At 37.2% G+C, this 22,301-nt stretch overlaps 1 protein-coding gene across 1 annotated transcript in view; it reads right to left on the bottom strand.

Annotated features, from left to right (window-relative positions):
• The window catches only part of epha8 (eph receptor A8), a 517,518-nt gene extending 501,605 nt beyond the window's left edge, over positions 1-15,913 (bottom strand). The window contains exon 1 of the mRNA XM_034167384.1: positions 15,488-15,913. Within this exon, the coding sequence (XP_034023275.1) occupies positions 15,488-15,590 (103 nt within the window). The 5' untranslated portion in view covers positions 15,591-15,913. The remainder of the gene's footprint in view (positions 1-15,487) is intronic.
• Positions 15,914-22,301: the final 6,388 nt, after the last annotated feature.

Here is a 22,301-nt window from a genome sequence, read left to right on the forward strand (position 1 = left end):
CACCTGATTGTTTTTCACAGCTCACACCCACATAGTCTACATCACCGATGGGTGCTCATGTGATGCTTATTGGCCTAAACATGAGATGTGGTCTGGTGCACAGATGACATGTTAATATCATCCAGCATCAGAAAGTGTTTAATAAAGGCATCTTTCTTGACTTCATATTTAACTGTTGACAGTACTGTAATGGTAAAACATACCTCATTGTTTGTAAATTTAACTATTAATTTATTTCTAACATTTTTCTAACATTTAAATTCTTTCAAAACATTTTAGCTGTTGAAATTATTATTATTATTGATATTATTATTATTATTATTATTATTATAAGTACTATTATTAGTAGTAATAGTATGAAAAAATGTCTTCAAAAGTGGACCTTTATTTAGGGCTATTGTGGGGAGCCATGCCCCCCTCCTCCCACACTCCCTTCCTGCATGGATGTGCCGCTGGCTTGCTGTCTGAACAGAAGAATAAATAACTTTTATTTATGCAGAAAACACGACCAGACTGGCAGGTAAGAATGTTTTATCAGCATTTTTTACATCATGTCATCCTCAGAAAGAGACTTTAGGTGGATTTCAGTGGAAAAAAGCATTAGAATTTGTGCATCGTGGATCAGTTGTTTTTAATGAGGACACTCACAGAGCAGCAGAGAGAAAAAAAGCGTAAAAATGTTTTTGTAAAACCATAGCTCTGAGCGCCATCGCGCTTTGAGAGACAACTGTTTTTCAGATTGGAGCTGAGCTGCACAGTGGATGTGACTCTGTGCAGCAGCTTGCTGAAAGAGAATGAGGTGGACATTTCAGACCCCCCACTGCATCTCACCGGGACACTCATTTTAAAGCTGCGATCAACCATACAAAAAAATAGTAATGCACAGTGACTCGGAGAAGTAACTTTAATCTGATTACTGATTTGGAAAGATTAACATGTGAGATTACTAGTTACTGAAAAAAAAGTGGTCAGATTAGAGTAACACCTTCCTAAGTAATGCGTTACTAAGTAACTCATTACTGGCATCACTGCTGGCAACACACAGCACACAGGTGGCAATATATGTGCAGTCACAGTAAATTCCACAAAAAATGACAGTAAATGGAAAACAACCATTCAATAAAATAAAGGTACTAAACACTTAAAGAAAATTCCAAAATGTCATATTTGGTTTAAGATACTTTTGTGCATTTTTTTGGGAGAATTGTACACCGTTGAATGTATTAGGGTACAGTCTATGCAAAAGATTAATTTAAGATCACCTTAGTATTTCTTCTGCTTTCCTATTGCTTAATGCTGATGAATTATACCTTAAATGTAGTTTTTCTGGCTGACTGATTCTGTTATCTTTTGTTTTGGTCCAAGATGCAGCTGGATCCACGTGCTGGATTGGATGATTGCTGTGGCGGACGCGGAGTGGACTCCACTGTAGGAACAGATCCAACGAGTGGCTCGATGACCCCCCCTCAAATGGTGGACTGGATGCCTGCATGGACTCTTGTCAATAGTTTTTGTGTTGTGGTCTGTATTGTAAACTTTTCTGGTAATATGTCCCAAGCAGAGGGTCACCCCTTTGAGTCTGGTCTGCTTGATGTTTCTTCCTCAAATCATTAGGGGGAGTTTTGTGCTTGCTCTATGGGTTGGTAAGGTTAGACCTTACTTGTGTGAAGCACCCTGAGGCAGCTTTGATGTGATTTGGCGCTATATAAATGAAATGAAATTTGAATTTAAAACAGTAGTTTAATTAATGATGATTTAATACTTTACCATTTGGGTTGAGTTTATTCACATTTTTAAAGCAACAGCTCAGCTTAAGTTTTTAAGTAGAACCACCTTGATAATTTTTACAGTGAACAAAAAAGCTCATACCCTGTAATTTCAAAACAACACATTTGTGTCGGCTAGCAAACTGAGATTATATTGATCACAAGCGCTCATGCTTTTGGTCGCACCCTTTAAGTATTGTAACACCATTCCCCATTGTGTAATGGGACAGTGTTCTGTTATCAGTTGTTGCTGCATGTTATTAGGTGCTAGTGACAGTGTTTAATAGTATACCCACCTAAACCGGCATAGTGGTTCAAAATTCATAACCTGGTCACAATTTGGAATCCTGCTTCAAAGTGGCAAAGTCTGTCTAAGTACTTGTTAAAGGCAGATTTTTATTCCTGCTCCGTTGCACATGGTAGAATAATGATGACTCAAATGACACAGAAGCTTTATGACAAGCTGATGTGCACCCCCACCTCATAACAGTGTGTCGTCTCTGCTGTTTAGACCAGGAGAGAATAACAAAAAAAGCTGAGGAACACGCAGTCAATCTATTGTATCTGTAAACACGGTGCTACCCCAACAGTCCGAAACACCAAGAGCCTCACTTATAAACATTGTGTGTGGAAAAAAAAAATGGGAACTAAAGATGCACACAACACTTTTTAAAACATACATTGAGACTTGAGGCGCCTTGAGGCAACCTTGTGATTTGGCGCTATATATATGAAAATGAATTGAAATTGAAATAAATTGAAATTGAAACTTATGAAAATAATCTAGATGGAAAATGCTTGTATATGTGTGCAAATTGTGACCCTTGTGCACAAACATTTTGGAGATTACGCATATAATGATGCCGTGTGCGAATCATAACTCATACATTTAGTTCTACTTAATAACAAATGTCACATACAGTATACAGGTATTGTGTCAGAATTTCTTTTAAATTGAGTTGTTAGATGTGATCCATAATTATTAATAATTATTACTGAGCTATAATTATTCCAGAGTTACTGTTCAAGCTGACTCCGATCTTCCATCAAACCACACATTTAATGATTTATCATGTCACCTCAGCTGTTGAGATGTAAATATATTAGTGGTGGACATGGCTGGATGATCACAGTCATTTAGATAATGTGTCAAGTCCTGTATGCTGTACTGGCATGAAACAAATACAAATATTTTCCTTTGTGCAAATTTATATAAAAAATGTGTCCATGGTACCTTTGTTGGTCACATTTTATTGTAAGGATAAACAATTATGTCTTTATTCTGTTTTTGGACAGTGTTTTCTGGTTCTTGTGGTAAGATTTTTGGAGGTCAATATAAAGCATTGCCTTCAGAAGTACAAAAGTGTCATTCTGCTGTCGTGATCACACACTCTTTGCTTTCCTTTCCATCATACATAGGCATTACAGGCTTCATGCGTATGTTTGAATATTCATGAGATGTTTTGCATGAACCATTTCTGGGTGAACACAGGTGCATACAGTGTGTTCATTGTGTAGTGTGTGGTTTATCAAGGTGATTTTGCTTGCAGGTGTACATCACAATGGTTTCTTGTGTCTGAATTTTTTTTCATACGGCATGTTTGCATTGTATTAGTAGGCAAACTTTTACAATAAATTCTACACAATGTTTTATAAATGATGGCCCAGTGCCCTCATTTATAAAACACTCATAAAACAGATTTTTGTTTGTATGGGAAAATAGCTTCTCTCCTGCCATTTTATATTAAAAATTCACTCACGTAATTTTTGCTTCCCAAATTTCTTTAGGAGAGATTTTATCTTCATTAAGACACCAGCATAGTGATGTCACAGGAGCACAAATGATTCTGGGCAACAGCAATGATAAATAATTGAATTTATTCTGCTAATTGGAAAGTTTTGTGCTATTATATTGACATTTTTCTAGATTCTTAAAGCTTGTTAAAATTATGTCCGTGTGACTGTTTAAGGGGCAGTACGGTGGTTTAGGAGTTAGCACTGTTGCATCACAGCAAGAAGGTCATGGGATTAATTCCCATCTCCGGCCTTTCTGTGTGGAGATGCATGTACTCCTCATGTTTGCTTGGGTATCCTCTGGGTGATCTAGCTTCCTCCCACATTCAAAGACATGCAGGTTCAGTGGATTGGAAACTTTGAATTGTCTGTAGGGGTGGGTGCAGGTGTGAATGTGTTTGTCTGTCTATATGTGGGCCTGCGACAGACTAGCACCCTGTCCAGGGTGTATCCTGCCTCATGCCCTATGACTGCTGGGATAGGCTCCAGCACCCCTGACCCTTAATTGGAATAAGTGAGTGAGTGAGTGAGTGAGTGAGTGAGTGAGTGAGTGAGTGAGTGAGTGAGTGAGTGAGTGAGTGAGTGAGTGAGTGCTGAAGTGATTTTGCTGTCTGAATTATGAAGCAACATGACACCATGAGTGAGTGGTCATCACAAATGGTTGTGTTGAAAATCACTGGGGTCATAACCACGTAGTGGTGCAATTAATTAATTAATTTATTAATATAAGCAACAGGTTAGTCACCAGTGTGTTCCACAGCAGCCTATCCTCAAGTTTCTTCAAATGGAGCACAATGCCCCCCCCTGCTGGACATTTAACATTAATGCAGGTACTACAGAGTTTTACCAAGAGCTGTAGATTTTGTTGGCGTCAACTCAGAACATGGCACCATTTTGGATACAACTGTGCTGAACTACTGAATGGACCTTTAATGTTTTCAACATTTTTTAAAATCATTTAACCACATACAGCAACACATCCAGGCACAGGTGCACAGTAAAATCACCAGTGTTAAATTAACCCTACCAGTGAACATATGGTCCCACTCTGTAGGACTATATGTACACTGGCAGTGTTAATTTAACACTGTCAGTGTTACAACCCCAATTCCAATGAAGTTGCGACATTGTGTGCAATGTAAATAAAAACAGAATACAATGATTTGCAAATCCTCTTCAACTGATATTCAATTGAATACACCACAAAGACAAGATATTTAATGTTCAAACTGATAAACTTTATTATTTTTGTCCAAATATGTGTTCATTTTGAAATGGATGCCTGCAACACGTTTCAAAAAAGTTGGGACAATGGTATGTTTACCACTGTGTCACATCACCTTTCCTTCTAACAACACTCAATAAGCCTTTGGGAACAGGTGTGTCATAATTGGGTATAAAAGGAGCATCCCCAAAAGTCTCAGCCATTTACAAGCAAAGATGGGGCGAGGATCACCAATTAAAAAAATAGTTCAACAGTTTAAGAACAATGTTTATCAATGTTCATTTTTAAGGAAATTAGGGATTCCATCATCTACAGTCCATAATATAATCAGAAGATTTAGAGAATCTGGACAACTTTCTACACATAAGCAGCAAGGCCGAAAACCAACAATGTTTGCCAGTGACCTTCAATCCCTGTATTAAAAACCAACATCATTGTGTAAAGGATCTTACCACGTGGGCTCAGGAACACTTCAGTCAGTTAACACAGTTCGTCGCTACATCTACAAGTGCAAGTTAAAACTCTACCATGCAAAGCGAAACCCATACATCAACAACATCCAGAAATGCCGCCGCCTTCTCTGAGCCCGAGCTCATTTGAAATGGACAGACGCAAAGTGGAAAAGTGTGCTGTGGTTGGAGGAGTCCACGTTTCAAATTGTTTTTTGGAAATCATGGATGTCATGTCCACCGGACAAAAGATGAAAAAGATCATCCAGATTGTTACAAGCGCTAAATTCAAAAGCCAGCATCTGTGATGTTCCTGCTTATTTCAGCAAGACAATGCCAAGCCACATTCTGCACGTGTTACAACAGCGTGGCTTTGTAGTACTTTAGGTACTAGACTGGCCTGCCTGCAGTCCAGACCTGTCGCCCATTGAAAATGTGTGGTGCATTATGAAGAGCAAAATATGACAACGGAGACCCCGGACTGTTGAACAACTGAAGTCGAACATCAAGCAAGAATGGGAAAGAATTCCACTGACAAAGCTTCAACAATTAGAGTCCTCAGTTCCCAAATGCTTACTGAATGCTGTTAGAAGGAAAGGTGATATAACCTAGTGGTAAACATACCACTGTCCCAGCTTTTTTGAAACGTGTCGGAGGCATCCATTTCAATATGAGCAAATATTTGCACAAAAACAATAAAGTTTATCAGTTTGAACATTAAATATCTTGTGTTTGTGGTGTATTCAACTGAATATAGGTTGAAGAGGATTTGCAAATCATATTCAGTTTTTATTTACATTTTACACAACGTCCCAACTTCACTGGAATTGCAGTTTTACGCTGGTGATTTTACTGTGTCCTATCAATATAAATGTAAAAATCGTTAAGTTATCAAATTTACATAAATTTACAATTCATGATGATTTATTTAATTTTTTTAAAGCCTGATTTATGCAGCTTTTGCTCTGTAACTCCGTGTCATGCAATGACGTGTGTGACAGTTTAACGTTCTCCGTCTCTGGATTATGCTTTATTCTGGACCAATTTGACCCTCAGCAAGCTTTTCTTTCGACGATCTTCACCTCTCAATCAAAAGTGAGCTGTACATTATCCTCTTTTATCGACTTTGTGCTGTAAATTTGCGTACTTTTCTGATCCATTTGTAATCGCACTGTAAAAACTGTTATAATATGATGGCAGATGAAGGACTGAATGCAAAAAAGTGTCAAATCACTTTTGTGTCTGATTTAACAGGTGCATGCCAGGTGTCAGGTCCCAGTCTGAACACGGGTTGAAAAAAATAAATGGTCGGACTTTTAATCAGGGATCCCACTGATCCAGTCCCACTTTCCTCAAATCAACGACGGTCAGAACTGAACTTTAAGTTGTACCTCTGCACATCCAGACTGCTTGGAGTTTTTAATGGAAATACATTGCAATTGGACAGGACATTTTATCCGATGTGAGCGATATTTATGTAACAGATTAGTTACAGTCAGGAGGCGCCAAACATCTACAGGGCATCCTAAATCGGGGCATGTGCCTCATTTAATTGTTGCATCAACGTGTTTGCTGCTTTCACTGGGTCCAAGTCTGAGCACAGTGTGAAAAAAAATAAATGGTCGGGCTTTTAATCACGGAAATTACTCTGGTCCCACATGCGAGGGATTTAATGGAAATATACTGCAATCAGACGGGACATTTTATCCAATGTGAGCGAAACTCTGTTGTACAAAATCCCTTATATACAGTGTTTATTACATGGAAAACAACACAAAAACTTTGGGACTTTTTTGTTCAGTGACTGCGAATATCCGGTTTATACGACGCTGGTTTAGGTGAGTTTTACATCATGAGTCACGTGACTGATTTTTTTTTTTACTCGTCATGTTGCCACTCTATCTAGGCACGCTAGCCAAGGGGTTCGTGAGCTTGTTTCCAGTGGAGAAGGTTCTGGGTTTAAACCCCCACCCCTGCCCATTCTCCATGTACTGTGGAGCTGCATCAGAAAACAGATCCAGTATAAAAGTTGTGGCAATTCAGCATGCAAATCCACCTTGCATAGGGTTGCTGTGGCAACCCTGAGTGGAGGAGGGACTTTTTTTACTATAATTTTTAATAACAATGAACATGATTTATGGTATATAAGTTGCACCGGCGTATTAGTTGCAGGAACCCCCCTGCCCCCAGCACCACCACCAAACAAGAAAAAAAAACCTCTAAATAATTCTCTTGAAAATATGGTAACCTGCGATGGACTAATTTCCTACTGGCAGAGGGGGGTGGGGGGAGTTGCAGGCTCTCATCTGTTTTAGTCTACAGTATCTGTGGATAAGCATGGGCTCAGTGGGTCTCTGGGCCTACAAGGTAAAATGACGGCAAGTTAATCTAGACTTCAGTTGGCTCTTGCTTTTCATTGAAGCTGCTTTTCTTCCTGGAGCTATTCTTTCCTAAATACATACCTTATTGATTTGCAGGCAACACCTCTTAAGTGTGAACAAAACAAGAGAATGCATGAGAAGGAAACACACTGTCAGACTGATTGATGAGTTTTGTGATCTATTTTTGATGCATGAGATGAAAGTTTGCAGCTGTGCGCGGTGAGGAGGTGGATGCGTCCAGCTCCCTGAGTCGATAAAAGGTGATAGGGGGTGAAACACGAGGGAAAAACATCTTTTAGTACTGAGTGGAGCAAACATTCACACTGTGACCAAACCTGAGCTGAAAATGTCCACGTAATTACTGCGGGTGCAAACCCAAGCTGCTCCAAGAAAACACAGCTTCAGTGCTTTTATCTGTTAATCCAGTTCAAGTTTCAACAGCTTCTCCTCCTGTGAGCTATTAATATTGACAAGCTCTGCTACTTTTCTTTCTCCATGCGATGTTAAACATGCAGCAGGTACTCTATTGACTGAGCACAGATCAATACAACCGAGCTGAACGTAGCAGTGATCAAAATCAAAAACGGTCAAAGACTTGTCTAAAATCTGCAGCTCCCTTCTCTGAAGCACCTTTTTTTTTTTAAATTTCCTGTCTTTATTTTCTCTTTTGCTTGTGAGTTTGTCACTTTTAAATTCCAAGTTCAATTCAAGCCTAACGCAAAAATAGAAGCTTTATTGCTATTCGCTCGCTGCCTCCCTGTACTCCTCCTGCAGCAGGGCGATGTAGTAATAATCATCCACCCACAGTTTGCTCCTGAGCACCGAGTCCTGCTCTCTTTTCATGTTTCTATTAACAACAAGCTGAAGGAACGCTCTCTGTCCAGGCGGAAAACGAGACAGCGTGCGGCACTCGGGGAAACTTCCAGCTCAGCGGCCGTCGCTAATGATTCATTGTGCGGCCACGACCAGCGCCTCGTGCTCCCTATGTGTCTGAATTTTAATAAGAGCAGGCACTAATAAGGTAACACTGATTTTGCTAAAATTCTAAAAACTTTCCATTTGTTTCAAAAAGAAAAACAATTTACTACAAGTCCTCCAAGTCCTTCCAATCACAGGTCAACTTCTCCAGTGGAATTTTTTGGGGTTTATACTTCAAAATTTTAAATATATAGAATATCTGTGTTTTTGTTGTTGTAGCAAAATATTACCTTAATTAAATATTTGCATGCAGAAACTCTCCAAAGACAACAAGCTTAACTATATTAATGATGCAGCACACAGCTCACCTTAGTGGTTTTATGTTCACACACATTTATTGTCGGCACGTAAAAACCTCAAAATCATGTCAAAATATGAACTCTCATTTAACAATAATAATAATTATGATTATTATTATTGTTATTTTTTTAAGTCTCTAATTCAATTATTTCAGAGTGAGCACTTTCTGAAAATTATTTAAAGAATAACTTTCTCAGACATTCTCTCATTTGTGTCATGAACCAAAAATAATAACTCCTGTAATTTAAAAAAAAAAAAGAAAAAAGAAAAAAAATCATATTCTGGCTAATATCTGGCTGATGCAATTCTTTGAACGTTGTTCAAAATTAAAAAGAGATTATTTATTGTCACCTTACGGCGTCGCCACAGCCAACAAGAGGAATTCTGAATCCATTAAGGCATTTACGATTTTCTTTACCATTTGTTTCTCTATCTGTCACCAGGATTACATATAAATTTAATAATAATAATAATAATAATAATAATATAAACAGTGATTTTTATGTAGCTTGGTGTAAATATCGGCCATTATGAGACTTGGATTTTCCTTTGCACATTGAAATAGTCTGTTTTGTTGTTGTTGTTGGGGGGGATCAAACCAAAAACAGAGAGCATACAAGCCACATGATTTGTTGTGGATCGTGATTCAGTATTGGTGGATTTGCTGGCTGTTGCCGTTGTACTTTGGCAGGTGCAAGTAAAGACTGAAGGCAAACACAGCGAAACAAAAGGACACATTGATAAAAGTTAAGAGCTGTAATTGAACAGGCAACATAGCGGTTTTGCAATGTTTATCTTCGACGCTTATATAGTAAGTGTCAATGGTATTTTTATAATTTATAAAAACATCAAGCACTGCTTTTCAGTTGCATCTATTTATATATAACCTGATTTATAACTGCTCACAAAATTGTTCTTTTTACATTTAAGGTGTTAAACCGAGTAAACAAAATCTTTGAATAAGCAGAATTAAGCAGTCTTTGCCTTCCTCAGCTCCTTCTTCGCTCTGTGTTTGTGTGCAGAGAAATCACGTTGACATGATTAGGTGCACAGCAGATTCACTCCTGGACTCTGTAGGTCTTCTGTTGATGGAAAATGCAAAACTGTGCTTTATGAGATGTCGAAATATTCAAACCAGCTCTGCCTTTGTCCCGATTCTCTGGCTTTGACCCTCCTTCCGCACGTGTACACACACACATACAGTGCCTCTATGGAAATAATCACAGAACAGGGTTTGAAGGACACTTGGATGTATGCATCGGAGATCGGACATCCATGCACCCCAAACGGTAAGCGACCGTATTGAAGGATCACCCTCAAAGAGATGCTCTGACCGTTTGTGGTCTTCGACACGACATGAATCAAACTAGACAATGAGCAAACACAAAATGGCCGTCTCATGTAATCACGTCTTCTGCTGTTGGGTGCAATGTGCACGACTGCTTGATTTTGTTTTTCTACAGAATTAATTGCAACTATTCTTTCTAATATCTTCTTATACAGTGTTGTGCAAATACTTTTATTTTTTATATGTACATATAAAGCTATATAAATAAAGTTACAACTTTTTGGTTTTTAAATTATATAATTTATTTTACGTGATAAAAATGCATGAAGCCGTGTACGTGTTCTGCAGTTGATAGGACAATTTAAATATTGAGGATGATCTGCAACTGTCTTTGTTTAGTAATTTACCAGTGCATCTACTACAAACCTCTTATTATTATTATTATTATTATTATTATCATCGTTGTTGTTATTTGTAGGTGTAGTTTTTTTTTTGTAATAGGGTTTGCAACTTGATAAATAGGTCAACAAAGAAAATCACATTTGTTTTTTTATTCAAAGTTGTCTATTTTTTTCATAATTTTATTTCAATTGTAACTGAACTTTTTCTTTCTCTCTCTCTCTCTCTCTCTCTCTCTCTCTCTCTCTCTCTGTTTTAGAAGATTTCACACTGAAAACAAAATTAAGCGTGAAACCAAAAATTATCCTCAATATTTAAGAAATAACGCATCAGCATTAAACAAAACATTTTTGAGGTTACAGCATTTATAAAGACCACCAGTTTGTTTTGTTCTATAAATGTGCATTATAATGTAAAATAATTAGCTAACAATAATGCTAAATTTAAAAAAAATAATAAAATAAATTGTTTTATTGTTAAAATGTTAAATTGTAATAAAGTTGAAGCTTTGATAATTGCTTTACTAAAAAGGAGCACTCAGTTTTAGTATCGTTGTTCACTTTATATCAACGGTCGAGACATTGTTGATGAAACAGGATTGAGGTCTACAAAGCAGTGATACTAACGTCGGACAGAATCTCTCTGAAAGATTATACCATATGTCTGCACAGCTGAGCAACGGTCAGCAAAAGGGGAAACAACAAAACATGTTTATTATTCTACATTTTTTAATCAATACAACTGAGAAAGTTTCTGAGCTTGATGAAATGACTCAGTGATGTAACGCGATGTGAAAAACATGGCCGCCTCAACTGCATGAAGAACGCTATTGTTTTAAATTCAGTCAGGAAGAGTAGCAAACTGGTAATAATCACTGGATAAGTTGGATGAAAATGGGAAAAAAAGAGACAAGAAAACTTCAGGCTTGACATTAGAGTCAGTCAATAAATATCACATCAAGCAGTGATAGAGAAGGAAAAAGTTAATAAGAACATTTTAACGACAGGTTCTTATTCTGGCTGTCTGACTTGAGGCAGTCTGACTTTACACAGCACAGATCAGTACCTGCCCTCCCACTGACACAGCTACATTGAACCGACTCTTCTTCTTCTTCTTTTGCCTCTGCACTGGTAGACCACCTGAAAGTCTTGACTGGAAACCATCAGACCATTGCTGCCACTCAAAATCCTGAGTCTATACATGTATGCCAAGAACACCCATAGCATGTTGATGTGTATTTGTGAGGACCTTGACATTCCTACTCGAACCTTACCATCAAAACATGACAAACCCCAACGACATACCAACGACCGATCCGAACCCTAAAACCGAGTCAGACCTTTCAAGAAACTGAAAGTGGTTCTCACAAAGATACATAAGAAGAGACATTTGCATGTTAGAACGTACACTCACAGAACACGCATGCGCTGTTACTGCAGCTCGCACGCAACCTGGCAATTATGAGCAATGTCAAAATGAGTTCACGGAGGCACAACCATGCACGCGTAAGCCTCGTTTCCTTCAGTAGTTGTGCTGAGGAAGCTTTCATGTTGCACACGGTGCCCCCGGTTATGACATACAAGGGTGATTCTTAGACTACGGGCACTTATTATGTCCTTTGATCATACTGTATGGAAAACAGAAAAAAGGGGAAATTTCACACTTTTATAGTTATCTTTACAATGAAAGTGTGTTAAGAAATTTGTTCTAGTAGTCTACGATGACTTTTTCACCTTTTTTCAGCATCATTATATGCAAATATTGCCGTTTTGTGCTTGTCCCACACCCACCATTGATCTTCAATGATAAAAATGAATGGTAAAGAAACGTTTTTTCTAATGTTTTAAAATATCTCTGAATAAAATATCAGTAAAATAATCAAAACATAATTGGGGTATTCAATGTCATACAACTGTTGTGATTTTTTTAAACAAAATGTAGTTGTCCCACACTATTGCAGTAATTTCCACCACAACACTGTAATGTCCCTAAACAGTTTGTATGAAAGATTGTTTGGGTAGTTTCTATGGAGATAAACAGTGACATCAGAGCACATGTATATAGCGCCAAATCACAACAAACAGTTGCCCCAAGGTGCTTTATATTGTAAGGCAATGGTGTGGTGGAAATTACATTTACAAGGCCAATAGTGCCCGTAGTTAAAGAATCACTCACAAACATTGCGTGTGTATGCAGTGTAGATGTGTGCATCACGGATGAGGCATGTTTTGTCTGTCAGGGTGTTCGCGAGTACTGTGCAAAGACACAACTAGGATTTTCTAAAGGGGGCTGCAGCAAAGATGATTTATTACCCTACATATACGAAAGGTGCCACTGTAACTCAGGTGTAGAGCAGGTTGTCTGTTAACACAAAGGTAGTTTGTTCCATCCTTGACTTCTCTTTGCAAAGATTCTGAAAACATCTTAAGTAACACATTGAAGCTAAAATTTCTCCTCGACTGAAGCAAAAAAAAAAAGAAAAAAAATCAAAGAATGAATATCAGGAATGGCACCTGGATACACAAGAACACGTTATCTATGTTTTTGATCTAAAAGCAAGTTTTAGTCACCTTGCTGGCCATGAGGTTAGTGACATCTGTAGCTCATTCTAGTTAAAAAAGAAAAAGATGTGTAACTATATCTATTAACCACCTTCATGAGGTCCTCACACCTGATTCAGTTTCTGTTATTAAACTGCTTGAATCAGTCAACAACAAAAAATAAAGACAACACAGGAAGAAATTTCATAAATTTTGAATTTCATGTGTGAAGATAATATTTTGTAATCATCTTAACCAGCCTGTACTAACTGATCCATGTTTAGTTTGTAAATTGCTAAAAGTCAAAAACAAGAAATATAAAAGATACTGGAAGACGAGAAAGCTGTACGTAACGTATAATGGGAGCTTTGATGGGCTACGGGATGGCGATGCGATCACACGACAAAACATGACATTACTAGAGCACTGCGCTCACAAAACTCTGCTGACACTAGTTTGTAATTCCACTAATTTTTACCTTGGAAAACATTTTCAAGGTCAAAGTCCAGTTAGAAGTGGCTTTTCCTAAGCTAAATTAGATGTGATCAATCAGGAATATATATTTAGCTGATGCCCTTGAATCAGAGTTTTTTTTTTTTTTTTTTTTTGTGGAGTTGTCAGGTTTCAACTTTTTCAGTTTCTGAATTCTTTTTCAGATAATTTTCACAGAACATCGATTATCTCTGCTACGCACAATTTGTCATTGCTTTTCAGCACTTGTTTGCAACTGATAACTGGAAGATAGACAGGCTTAACATTGGAACCTCCATCCTAATGCGCTTTTCAATATTAAATTCAAATGTCCACAAAATCCATAAATAGGATCAGATCCAGATCCAACTCTGTTAGGGGATAGTCAGTGCCAGTCTGCACATCACTTTCAAATATTAGCGTGATTGGGACATGTTTGATTAAGATATAATGTAAAATATACATTAAATAGGGTTTACAATGTTAAACTTAAATGACCACAAAATGTGTACTCTGGATCAGATCTGGATCAAACTTTGTCAATCGATAAAGGATACATCCTACATAAAGCTCTCAAATATTAAAGAAATTCAATCTTTTTTTAAAAAGTTATGAATTTTTGAAAATTCATTAAATGTTAAAGGTGGGGATTTTTCCAATTATCCAAGATTTGTCCTGACTTTGCCCTTTGACCTATGACCTTGACAATTTAATCAATTCATTCCTATCAGGATATGAATCTTCAGTAAACAATTCATAACGATATATAAAACAATGTGGGTTCCAGGCTGTTCACAGATAGACAAACAGACAAACAAACAGATGCGATCACACAACCTCTTTGTTGGCGGACGTAATTACAAACAGTGATTTAATATAGTAGTTTGTGATACCGTCACAAAATTGAGTATGTTTGTGATGGTGTCACCAAAGTATTTTGTGATTGTATTGTGAAATTTGTGGTGATACGGGGCATAGGTGGGGTGTTGGGGTTAGGGTTAAGGTTAAGGTTAAAAATAGTGACTGCACGTTGGCTGCATCATTGCTGGTTTGCATTTTGCTGGAATTAGAAACAACTCCCAACAGCTGAAGATAATGATAAAATTTTTGAAAAGGTGAGCAACTTTTAGGACACGATTTTAGTTACAGCGCTGACACAAAATCCAGATGATGATGACCTCAGAATTGATGTTTTTTAAAATATTTTGCACTTCAGATTCACTGAATCTTTGTAGACTGGAGCCATTTTCCATATAATCTGAAGCTATTTTATGCCTTCCTTAGCGAGGTTGCGCTATTTGATCTATAATTTGTAATTATCTTAAATAAGTCGACAACAAAGAAGAAAAAACGTGTGTACATTTTTTTACAGACATGACCGTAAGGTCCATCACGGACCTCTACGGACACGCAGAATCCAGAAGCCATTCAATTCCAAACCAACATTTCTACACATTTTTCCACGTTGATTCTGAGATCGGAGAGAATGTTTCGTAGTGTTCTGAATATATTTTCCAGCCTCTTTAAACGAGGCTCTAGGATCCGATCCATGGTTGGCTTGCAATTTTGCACGGATCAACCAATCACAAGAAGTGACGACAACACCGGTAGAAGAGGCGTACTTATGTAAGCAATAGCAGGATACTCTGTGGGATATGAAGCTGACGATGACACGGCTGCGGTAGGCACCGACATTTGATGCAGAAGCTTTATTTGAAGGAGCTCAGTCAGGATCAAAGTACTTTTTGAAAATGCAGAAGTTTGAATGTCATAAAGTGGCAGAAGTCTTGTCAGCTGTTACACGGCTGTCTGCTGCTGAGTCTGCACTGTTCACCCCTGTCTGTTAAAGGATGTGCATGCCCTCAGCCTCACGTGCACTCTCTGGCATGCTCTTACCTTCGTTACTGTTGGCTCCCGCCGTGCTGACAGCGTGTAGTGATATAGTCCACAGCAGCATCGCAGTGAGCCCCGGCTCTGAAGCCATGGTGTTCTCCCTCATACCCCGCCGGTCTCCCTCTGCCTCTCTCTCTCCCACAATCCCACTCTGCCACTCGCTGCCTCTCCTCTTATTCTTCTGTGTCCCAGGGTTGAAGCGTAAGCAAGCGGCGGTACTGAGGAGAGAGCGCGAGTGTGTGCATGGGGATGTGCGGGCTGCTCATTGGGTTGGAGTTGGAGCCTGATTCTGTGCTCAATCTGCCGACTCTCTCTCTCACACTAACGCACATACATACATGCACTTCCAGCTGCCAGCAGGAGGCGAGGGGAGGGACACTCATGTCTGTCAAAGTTCTTGCAGCCAATTAGATTCCAGGATGAGCCAGTATTGACATCAAATGCCGTCTGAGTTGCCACACCGTCTCACCTCCATCCTACCTGCCTGAGGAACTTTGTGTTTGTGTCTGTGGGTCACGAGCAGGTGCACACGCTGTTATTTAGCCTCATTTGTCTTTGAATCACTCTCACCTCCCTAGTGGCAAAAATGTGATTGATGAGATGAACTGAAATCAGCAGCATGTCAGCCAGGCTCAAGGGCAATGATCGGTTATCGATCCAGCATACTTCCAAAGCCATTATCCGTGCCGTGTCCATTTGCAGTAGAGTCTGTCCCCACTTGTCTATGTGTGTCTGTGTTACTCAAGGACTACAATCTGATATTGATTCCTGTGTGGGGGAAGAACTTGGCAACTGTGCTACAATTAAGACACTTGTCCTTATCAATTTGTTTTCGGTAGCATGAGGCGTGAGCTGCATTAAGATGCAGTAATTACATTGTCACGTCAAAATCTGTTCATCCTCGTGCCTATCAAATTATACTTTACTGTGGTCGCATGTAATACACATCAAACTAACTTACAAAATAATAATAACACACCGTTATACAAGCATTGGTACACTTGTGTATAATGATAATAATAAAAACTAGAATTTAAGAAAACTCATTAAATAATAATGTTTGTCTGTGATGTCATAAAGAATAATGAAAAAGAAAGAAAATTTAGAAACTTTGAGGAAGTCTGTAAATGTACAGACAGAGCACTCATGTAGCCTACACTGTTGTTACAATTAGAATAAGAATATTTATCATAATAATAATGAAAAGAAGAATTCATCATCTTTGTCTTATTATTATTGTTATTATTTGATTATTACAATATTACAATAAAACTTTTGATTCATAAAGTTATTACATAAAATGATAACAATATACTCAATTGCCAGAATGTGCTTATTTTGAAGCATTTAAGTAAAATTCAAAACAGAAACCATAAATAAAAGCATTTTGTAACACAACAATTACTAATAATATTTCTGTACATTTTTTTCTCCCCTTGGTTGGGACAGGGAATTTGTAATTTAGTGTTTTTTTTTTGTTTGTTTTTGTTTTTTTCTGAATGATACATCAAACAAAATCAAACAAAATCAAATGTATTAATTTGTATAGGGTCAATTCACAACAGGGTCACCTCAAGGCGCTTCACACAACACAATTTGAAAAACAGAACAAAATGAATTAAAACATCAAAAGGCACAATAACAGATCAACACACTATTATCAACAACAACAATAATAATTATTGAAATTTTTAGATATGAAATGTATATTTTCATGCATTTTACAATTTATAGATATTTCAATGTTTTAATAATATTTCAAATAATTAAAAACAAAAATACATTGCATAATTGTTGTTGTAACTACCACAATATATAGCAGTAGTAGTAGCAGTATTACTATTATTATTAAAATATTTTAAAAATACAACTTTTGATTCATGAATTTATTACATAATATGACAACAATATAGTTATTAATTTGGAGAATATGCTTATTTTGTAGCAATTAAAGTAAAATTCAAAACAGAAACCATAAATAAAACATTTTGTAACACAACCCTACAATTCCTAATAACATTTCTGTACTTTTTTCTCCCCTTGGTTGGGACAGGTAATCTGTAATTTAGTGTTTTTTTTTTGTTTGTTTTTTTTTTTTTCTGAATGATATATCAAACAAAATCAAACAAAATCAAATGTATTAATTTGTATAGGGTCAATTCACAACAGGGTCACCTCAAGGTGCTTCACACAACACAATTTGAAAAACAGAACAAAATGAATTAAAACATCAAAAGGCACAATAACAGATCAACACACTATTATCAACAACAATAATAATTATTGAATTTTTTAGATATGAAATGTATATTTTCATGCATTTTACAATTTATAGATATTTCAATGTTTTAATAATATTTCAAATAATTAAAAACAAAAATACATTGCATAATTGTTGTTGTAACTACCACAATATATAGCAGTAGTAGTAGCAGTATTACTATTATTATTAAAATATTTAAAAAATACAACTTTTGATTCATTAATTTATTACATAATATGACAACAATATAGTTATTAATTTGGAGAATATGCTTATTTTGTAGCAATTAAAGTAAAATTCAAAACAGAAACCATAAATAAAACATTTTGTAACACAACCCTACAATTCCTAATAACATTTCTGTACTTTTTTCTCCCCTTGGTTGGGACAGGTAATCTGTAATTTAGTGTTTTTTTTTGTTTTGTTTTTTTTTCTGAATGATATATCAAACAAAATCAAACAAAATCAAATGTATTAATTTGTATAGGGTCAATTCACAACAGGGTCACCTCAAGGCGCTTCACACAACACAATTTGAAAAACAGAACAAAATGAATTAAAACATCAAAAGGCACAATAACAGATCAACACACTATTATCAACAACAACAATAATAATTATTGAAGTTTTTAGATATGAAATGTATATTTTCATGCATTTTACAATTTATAGATATGTCAATGTTTTAATAATATTTCAAATAATTAAAAACAAAAATACATTGCATAATTGTTGTTATAACTACCACAATATATAGCAGTAGTAGTAGCAGTATTACTATTATTATTAAAATATTTAAAAAATACAACTTTTGATTCATGAATTTATTACATAATATGACAACAATATAGTTATTAATTTGGAGAATATGCTTATTTTGTAGCAATTAAAGTAAAATTCAAAACAGAAACAATAAATAAAACATTTTGTAACACAACTCTACAATTCCTAATAACATTTCTGTACTTTTTTCTCCCCTTGGTTGGGACAATGTGCTGCACATTAGAGAAATTTGGAATTCAGTGTTTTCCTGAAGGATACATCAACACACTACTTGACAGTAGCAATAGTACTAATAATTCAGATTTGTATATATGAAATTTATGATTTCATACACGCATGCACACACACACACACACACACACACACACACACACACACACACACACACACACACACACACACACACACACACACACACATACACCTTCAACCACATATGCAAATTAATGGCCGGCGGATGCTGGAGCCTATACCAGCATTTATTTTCATAAAATAGTTGACAGTTTATGGATATTTAAATTGTACTTAAAAAAAAAAAACAGTTTGGAATTGTTAGAACTACCACTACATGTAGTAGTAGTAGTAGTAATTATTATTGTTGTTGTTGTTACTATTGCTATTGCATAATAATCTATAAATAACTGAAAGTTATTGTTTCCCTCATTTCTGCTCACTTGTTACCACTCTCTTTACAACTTTGGTATAACAAGGTGTGACCCACAATGAAGTCACAAGAATTTGAATAAAACAACTGTTCAAATGTTAATACATTCTGAATAATTTATTTTAATTTGCACACAATTAGTTTCAGTGTTTGTTTTTTGCTTCAGAAATAGTGAAAAAAATTAATCTCTTCAAATTGTATTTAATGTATTAAATGTATTTAATGTGAGAGAGTGATACTAGTCGTTTGTGCGGCAGGAGCCGTGTGTTGAAGGTGCAGACAGAGTTGTGTGTGAGACAGTGCGGGTTGGAGGCACTGATCTACAGAATGAGTGTGTCTCTTCGCCGTTGCCACGCTGAGCTTCCAAACTGAAGTGAACACTGTGTAAGCCTCAGGACACAGCACCACAACACTGTTACCGCTCGGCTGCCATCGCGACAAGCCTGCTGCCGCTGTAGCATCACTGCTGGGCCGGCTTCATTTAACACACGTGCAAAGACGGGAAAAAAGAAGATGCATTTGTCAAAAAGGGCTCCTGAACTCCTGAATCTTCACTTTTAAGATGCACGCAGCTGGCCTGCTGAAATGAACGACGAGGAGCGTTAGCTGAGATGAGTCTCCAGGCCAAAATCAGGCAGCACTGCGCCTGCCAATCCCCCGTCTTCCTACCCCCCCCCATGCCGGGAGACACAGAGGTTTCTGTGTGAGTTTATAATGGTTCTTCCACATCATGCTGCCTTGTGAGTACATGCAATGTCTCAATAAAGAGCAGAGCAAGCAACGCAGGCACACAAACGCACAGCGATATAACGGTTTATTCAAGCAGATTGTTGTGTTGTCATTTTGTGCCCGTTTTCCAGCGCGTGTTCACGTGTGAGGCGCTGTGTCTTTTCCACTAGGCTGCACTGTCAGTCTGCCTGTCTAATAGGGTGCAGGCAGGTGAGGACAACAACACTGTCATCTTCACCCGACGCTCCAGTCATCCAAGACAAATCGGAACCCGAACAATCGCATGGCGGCAAACACAAAAAAATAAAAATAAAAATAAAAAAAGCTATTTGTGGATTTTTTTTTTTTCTGACATTAAAACAACACACAAAGGTCCTTGTCCAAGTAGGTTCAGAGACTTTTTACAAAGATGTCACACATTTAGTCGTGTGCACTCACGCTGAGTTTGAGATGCAAAATGATACCAGGAATTTGAACAAACTGCTATTTTTATGCATGCGTGACATTTTAAAATTGGAATTCTGCCACTGCACCTTTTCTCCTCCTCAACATTAAACTTTTGCACTGTGTGATTACAGTATCTGGCTTTTCTCGACCAAATGCACTGCAGGATTTTCTCTGAAGCAAACTCAACAAACAACAGAAAACAGAATACATTACAACACAATTATCAGTTAAATCCGGTGCTTTTAGTTTTTCTTGAAACCACAGAACAGAGTAATATGGAGTACAAAGATGCTCAGATTCAACAGAAATGCTTTAAACTTGAAACACAAGAGAAAGGTTTAAACTTTACACTTAGCCACGGCGAGAAGTACTTTGCCTCATAGACGCTGCACTTGCACAAAAGTGTTTTTGCACCCACACCAGTCACACAGCAACACAAGCAACACAGCTAAGACAATAACTACTAATTCCAAATTATAACATGCCAATTCAGTACTTAATAAAATTACTCATAAATAAAATTATGCTTTTTTGTTATTCTGCGTGCCACCAAAAAAACATAACAAAACAAAACAAAAAACAATAAGAAAGAATGGCTGGACAGATTTTTAACAAACTTGGTGAAACTAGTGATAATTTATTTCATTTATATAGCACCACATCACAACAAAGTTGCCTTAAGGCACTTCACACAAGTAAGGTCTAACCTTATCAACCCCTAGAGCAAGCACACACGCGACAGTGGTAAGGAAAAACTCCTGCCAATGATTTGAGGAAGAAACCTCAAGCAGACCAGACTCAAAGGGGTGACTCTCTGCTTGGGCCATGCTACTGACACACTTGACATTACAAATAAACAGGAAATTTTGAAAGTCCATGCTGGTGTCCAGGATGGGAGGCTGGCTGGGGAGGGGTCCACAGATCCTGTCTATTTCATGACTATTGCAGAACAAGACACCCATTGCCACTTCTGGATGGAGCCACACCTCAGACAGAGAGAGAGAGAAAAAAAAAAACAGACTCAGGAAGACTACAAATAAGGTATAATCTGGCAGCATTAAGCAACAAGAAAAAGAGAAGAAATACTAAGGTGATCTCTGGCCACTAGCCCTTAGCTTCACTAAAAGACCCAGACTTTAGATAAAGTTGAGGTTGCGGCCCGCTCTGTTTACTATTAAAATTAAATTAAAAAGAATAGAGTCCAATAGAGTGTCAGAGGCTGCAAATGTGCTCCCCCCACATCCACAAGCTGGACTTTTCAACATAGACATTTGCAGGAAGTTGCTCTTTTCTGGAGCCAGCCTCAAGGAGCCATTCAAGGAACTGTAACTTTTCTTTCTTGTGGAATTCTTCATTTTAGATGATGAAAAAATTATTACCAACACCCCGACAATTATAAAATATTATGTTTATTAAAAAAAATAAAATAATAATGCCAAGTACATTTTTAACACAGCAAGTCATTTTCAATAAACCATTTCTGAGCATCCTGATTTTGCTTATTTATTTATTTACTTAATGCTTATTTTACTTTGCACACAGAAAACATAAAAAACAAAAACTACCACAGTCAAAATTATTAGCCCTCCTGATGCTAATAGTCAATTCTGTGTCCTTTTTGTTGGATAGCAACTGGCAGTTGTTTGCTGTAGTTTTCAACCAGTCTCAGACAAGTCTCCTGAGTAATCCCAATACATTCTTCTTTGGTGAATATCTCAAACTCCTCCAGATTTGATGGTCTTTTGGCATAGAACTTGGTCTTAGGCTCACCCACAGATTTTCAATGGGATTCAAGTCAGGGCTTTGTGCAGGCCAGTCAATAATGTTCACTTTGGTCTTCTGGAGGTAATTCTTCACCAGGAGCCATGCATTCTTTGGGTCTTTGTTGAGTTGCAAGACAAAGCAGTGACCCAGACCCAGTTCTGCTGCTG

Source organism: Thalassophryne amazonica, chromosome 3, assembly GCF_902500255.1.
Source record: "Thalassophryne amazonica chromosome 3, fThaAma1.1, whole genome shotgun sequence".
Classification (NCBI taxonomy): Eukaryota; Metazoa; Chordata; class Actinopteri; order Batrachoidiformes; family Batrachoididae; genus Thalassophryne; species Thalassophryne amazonica.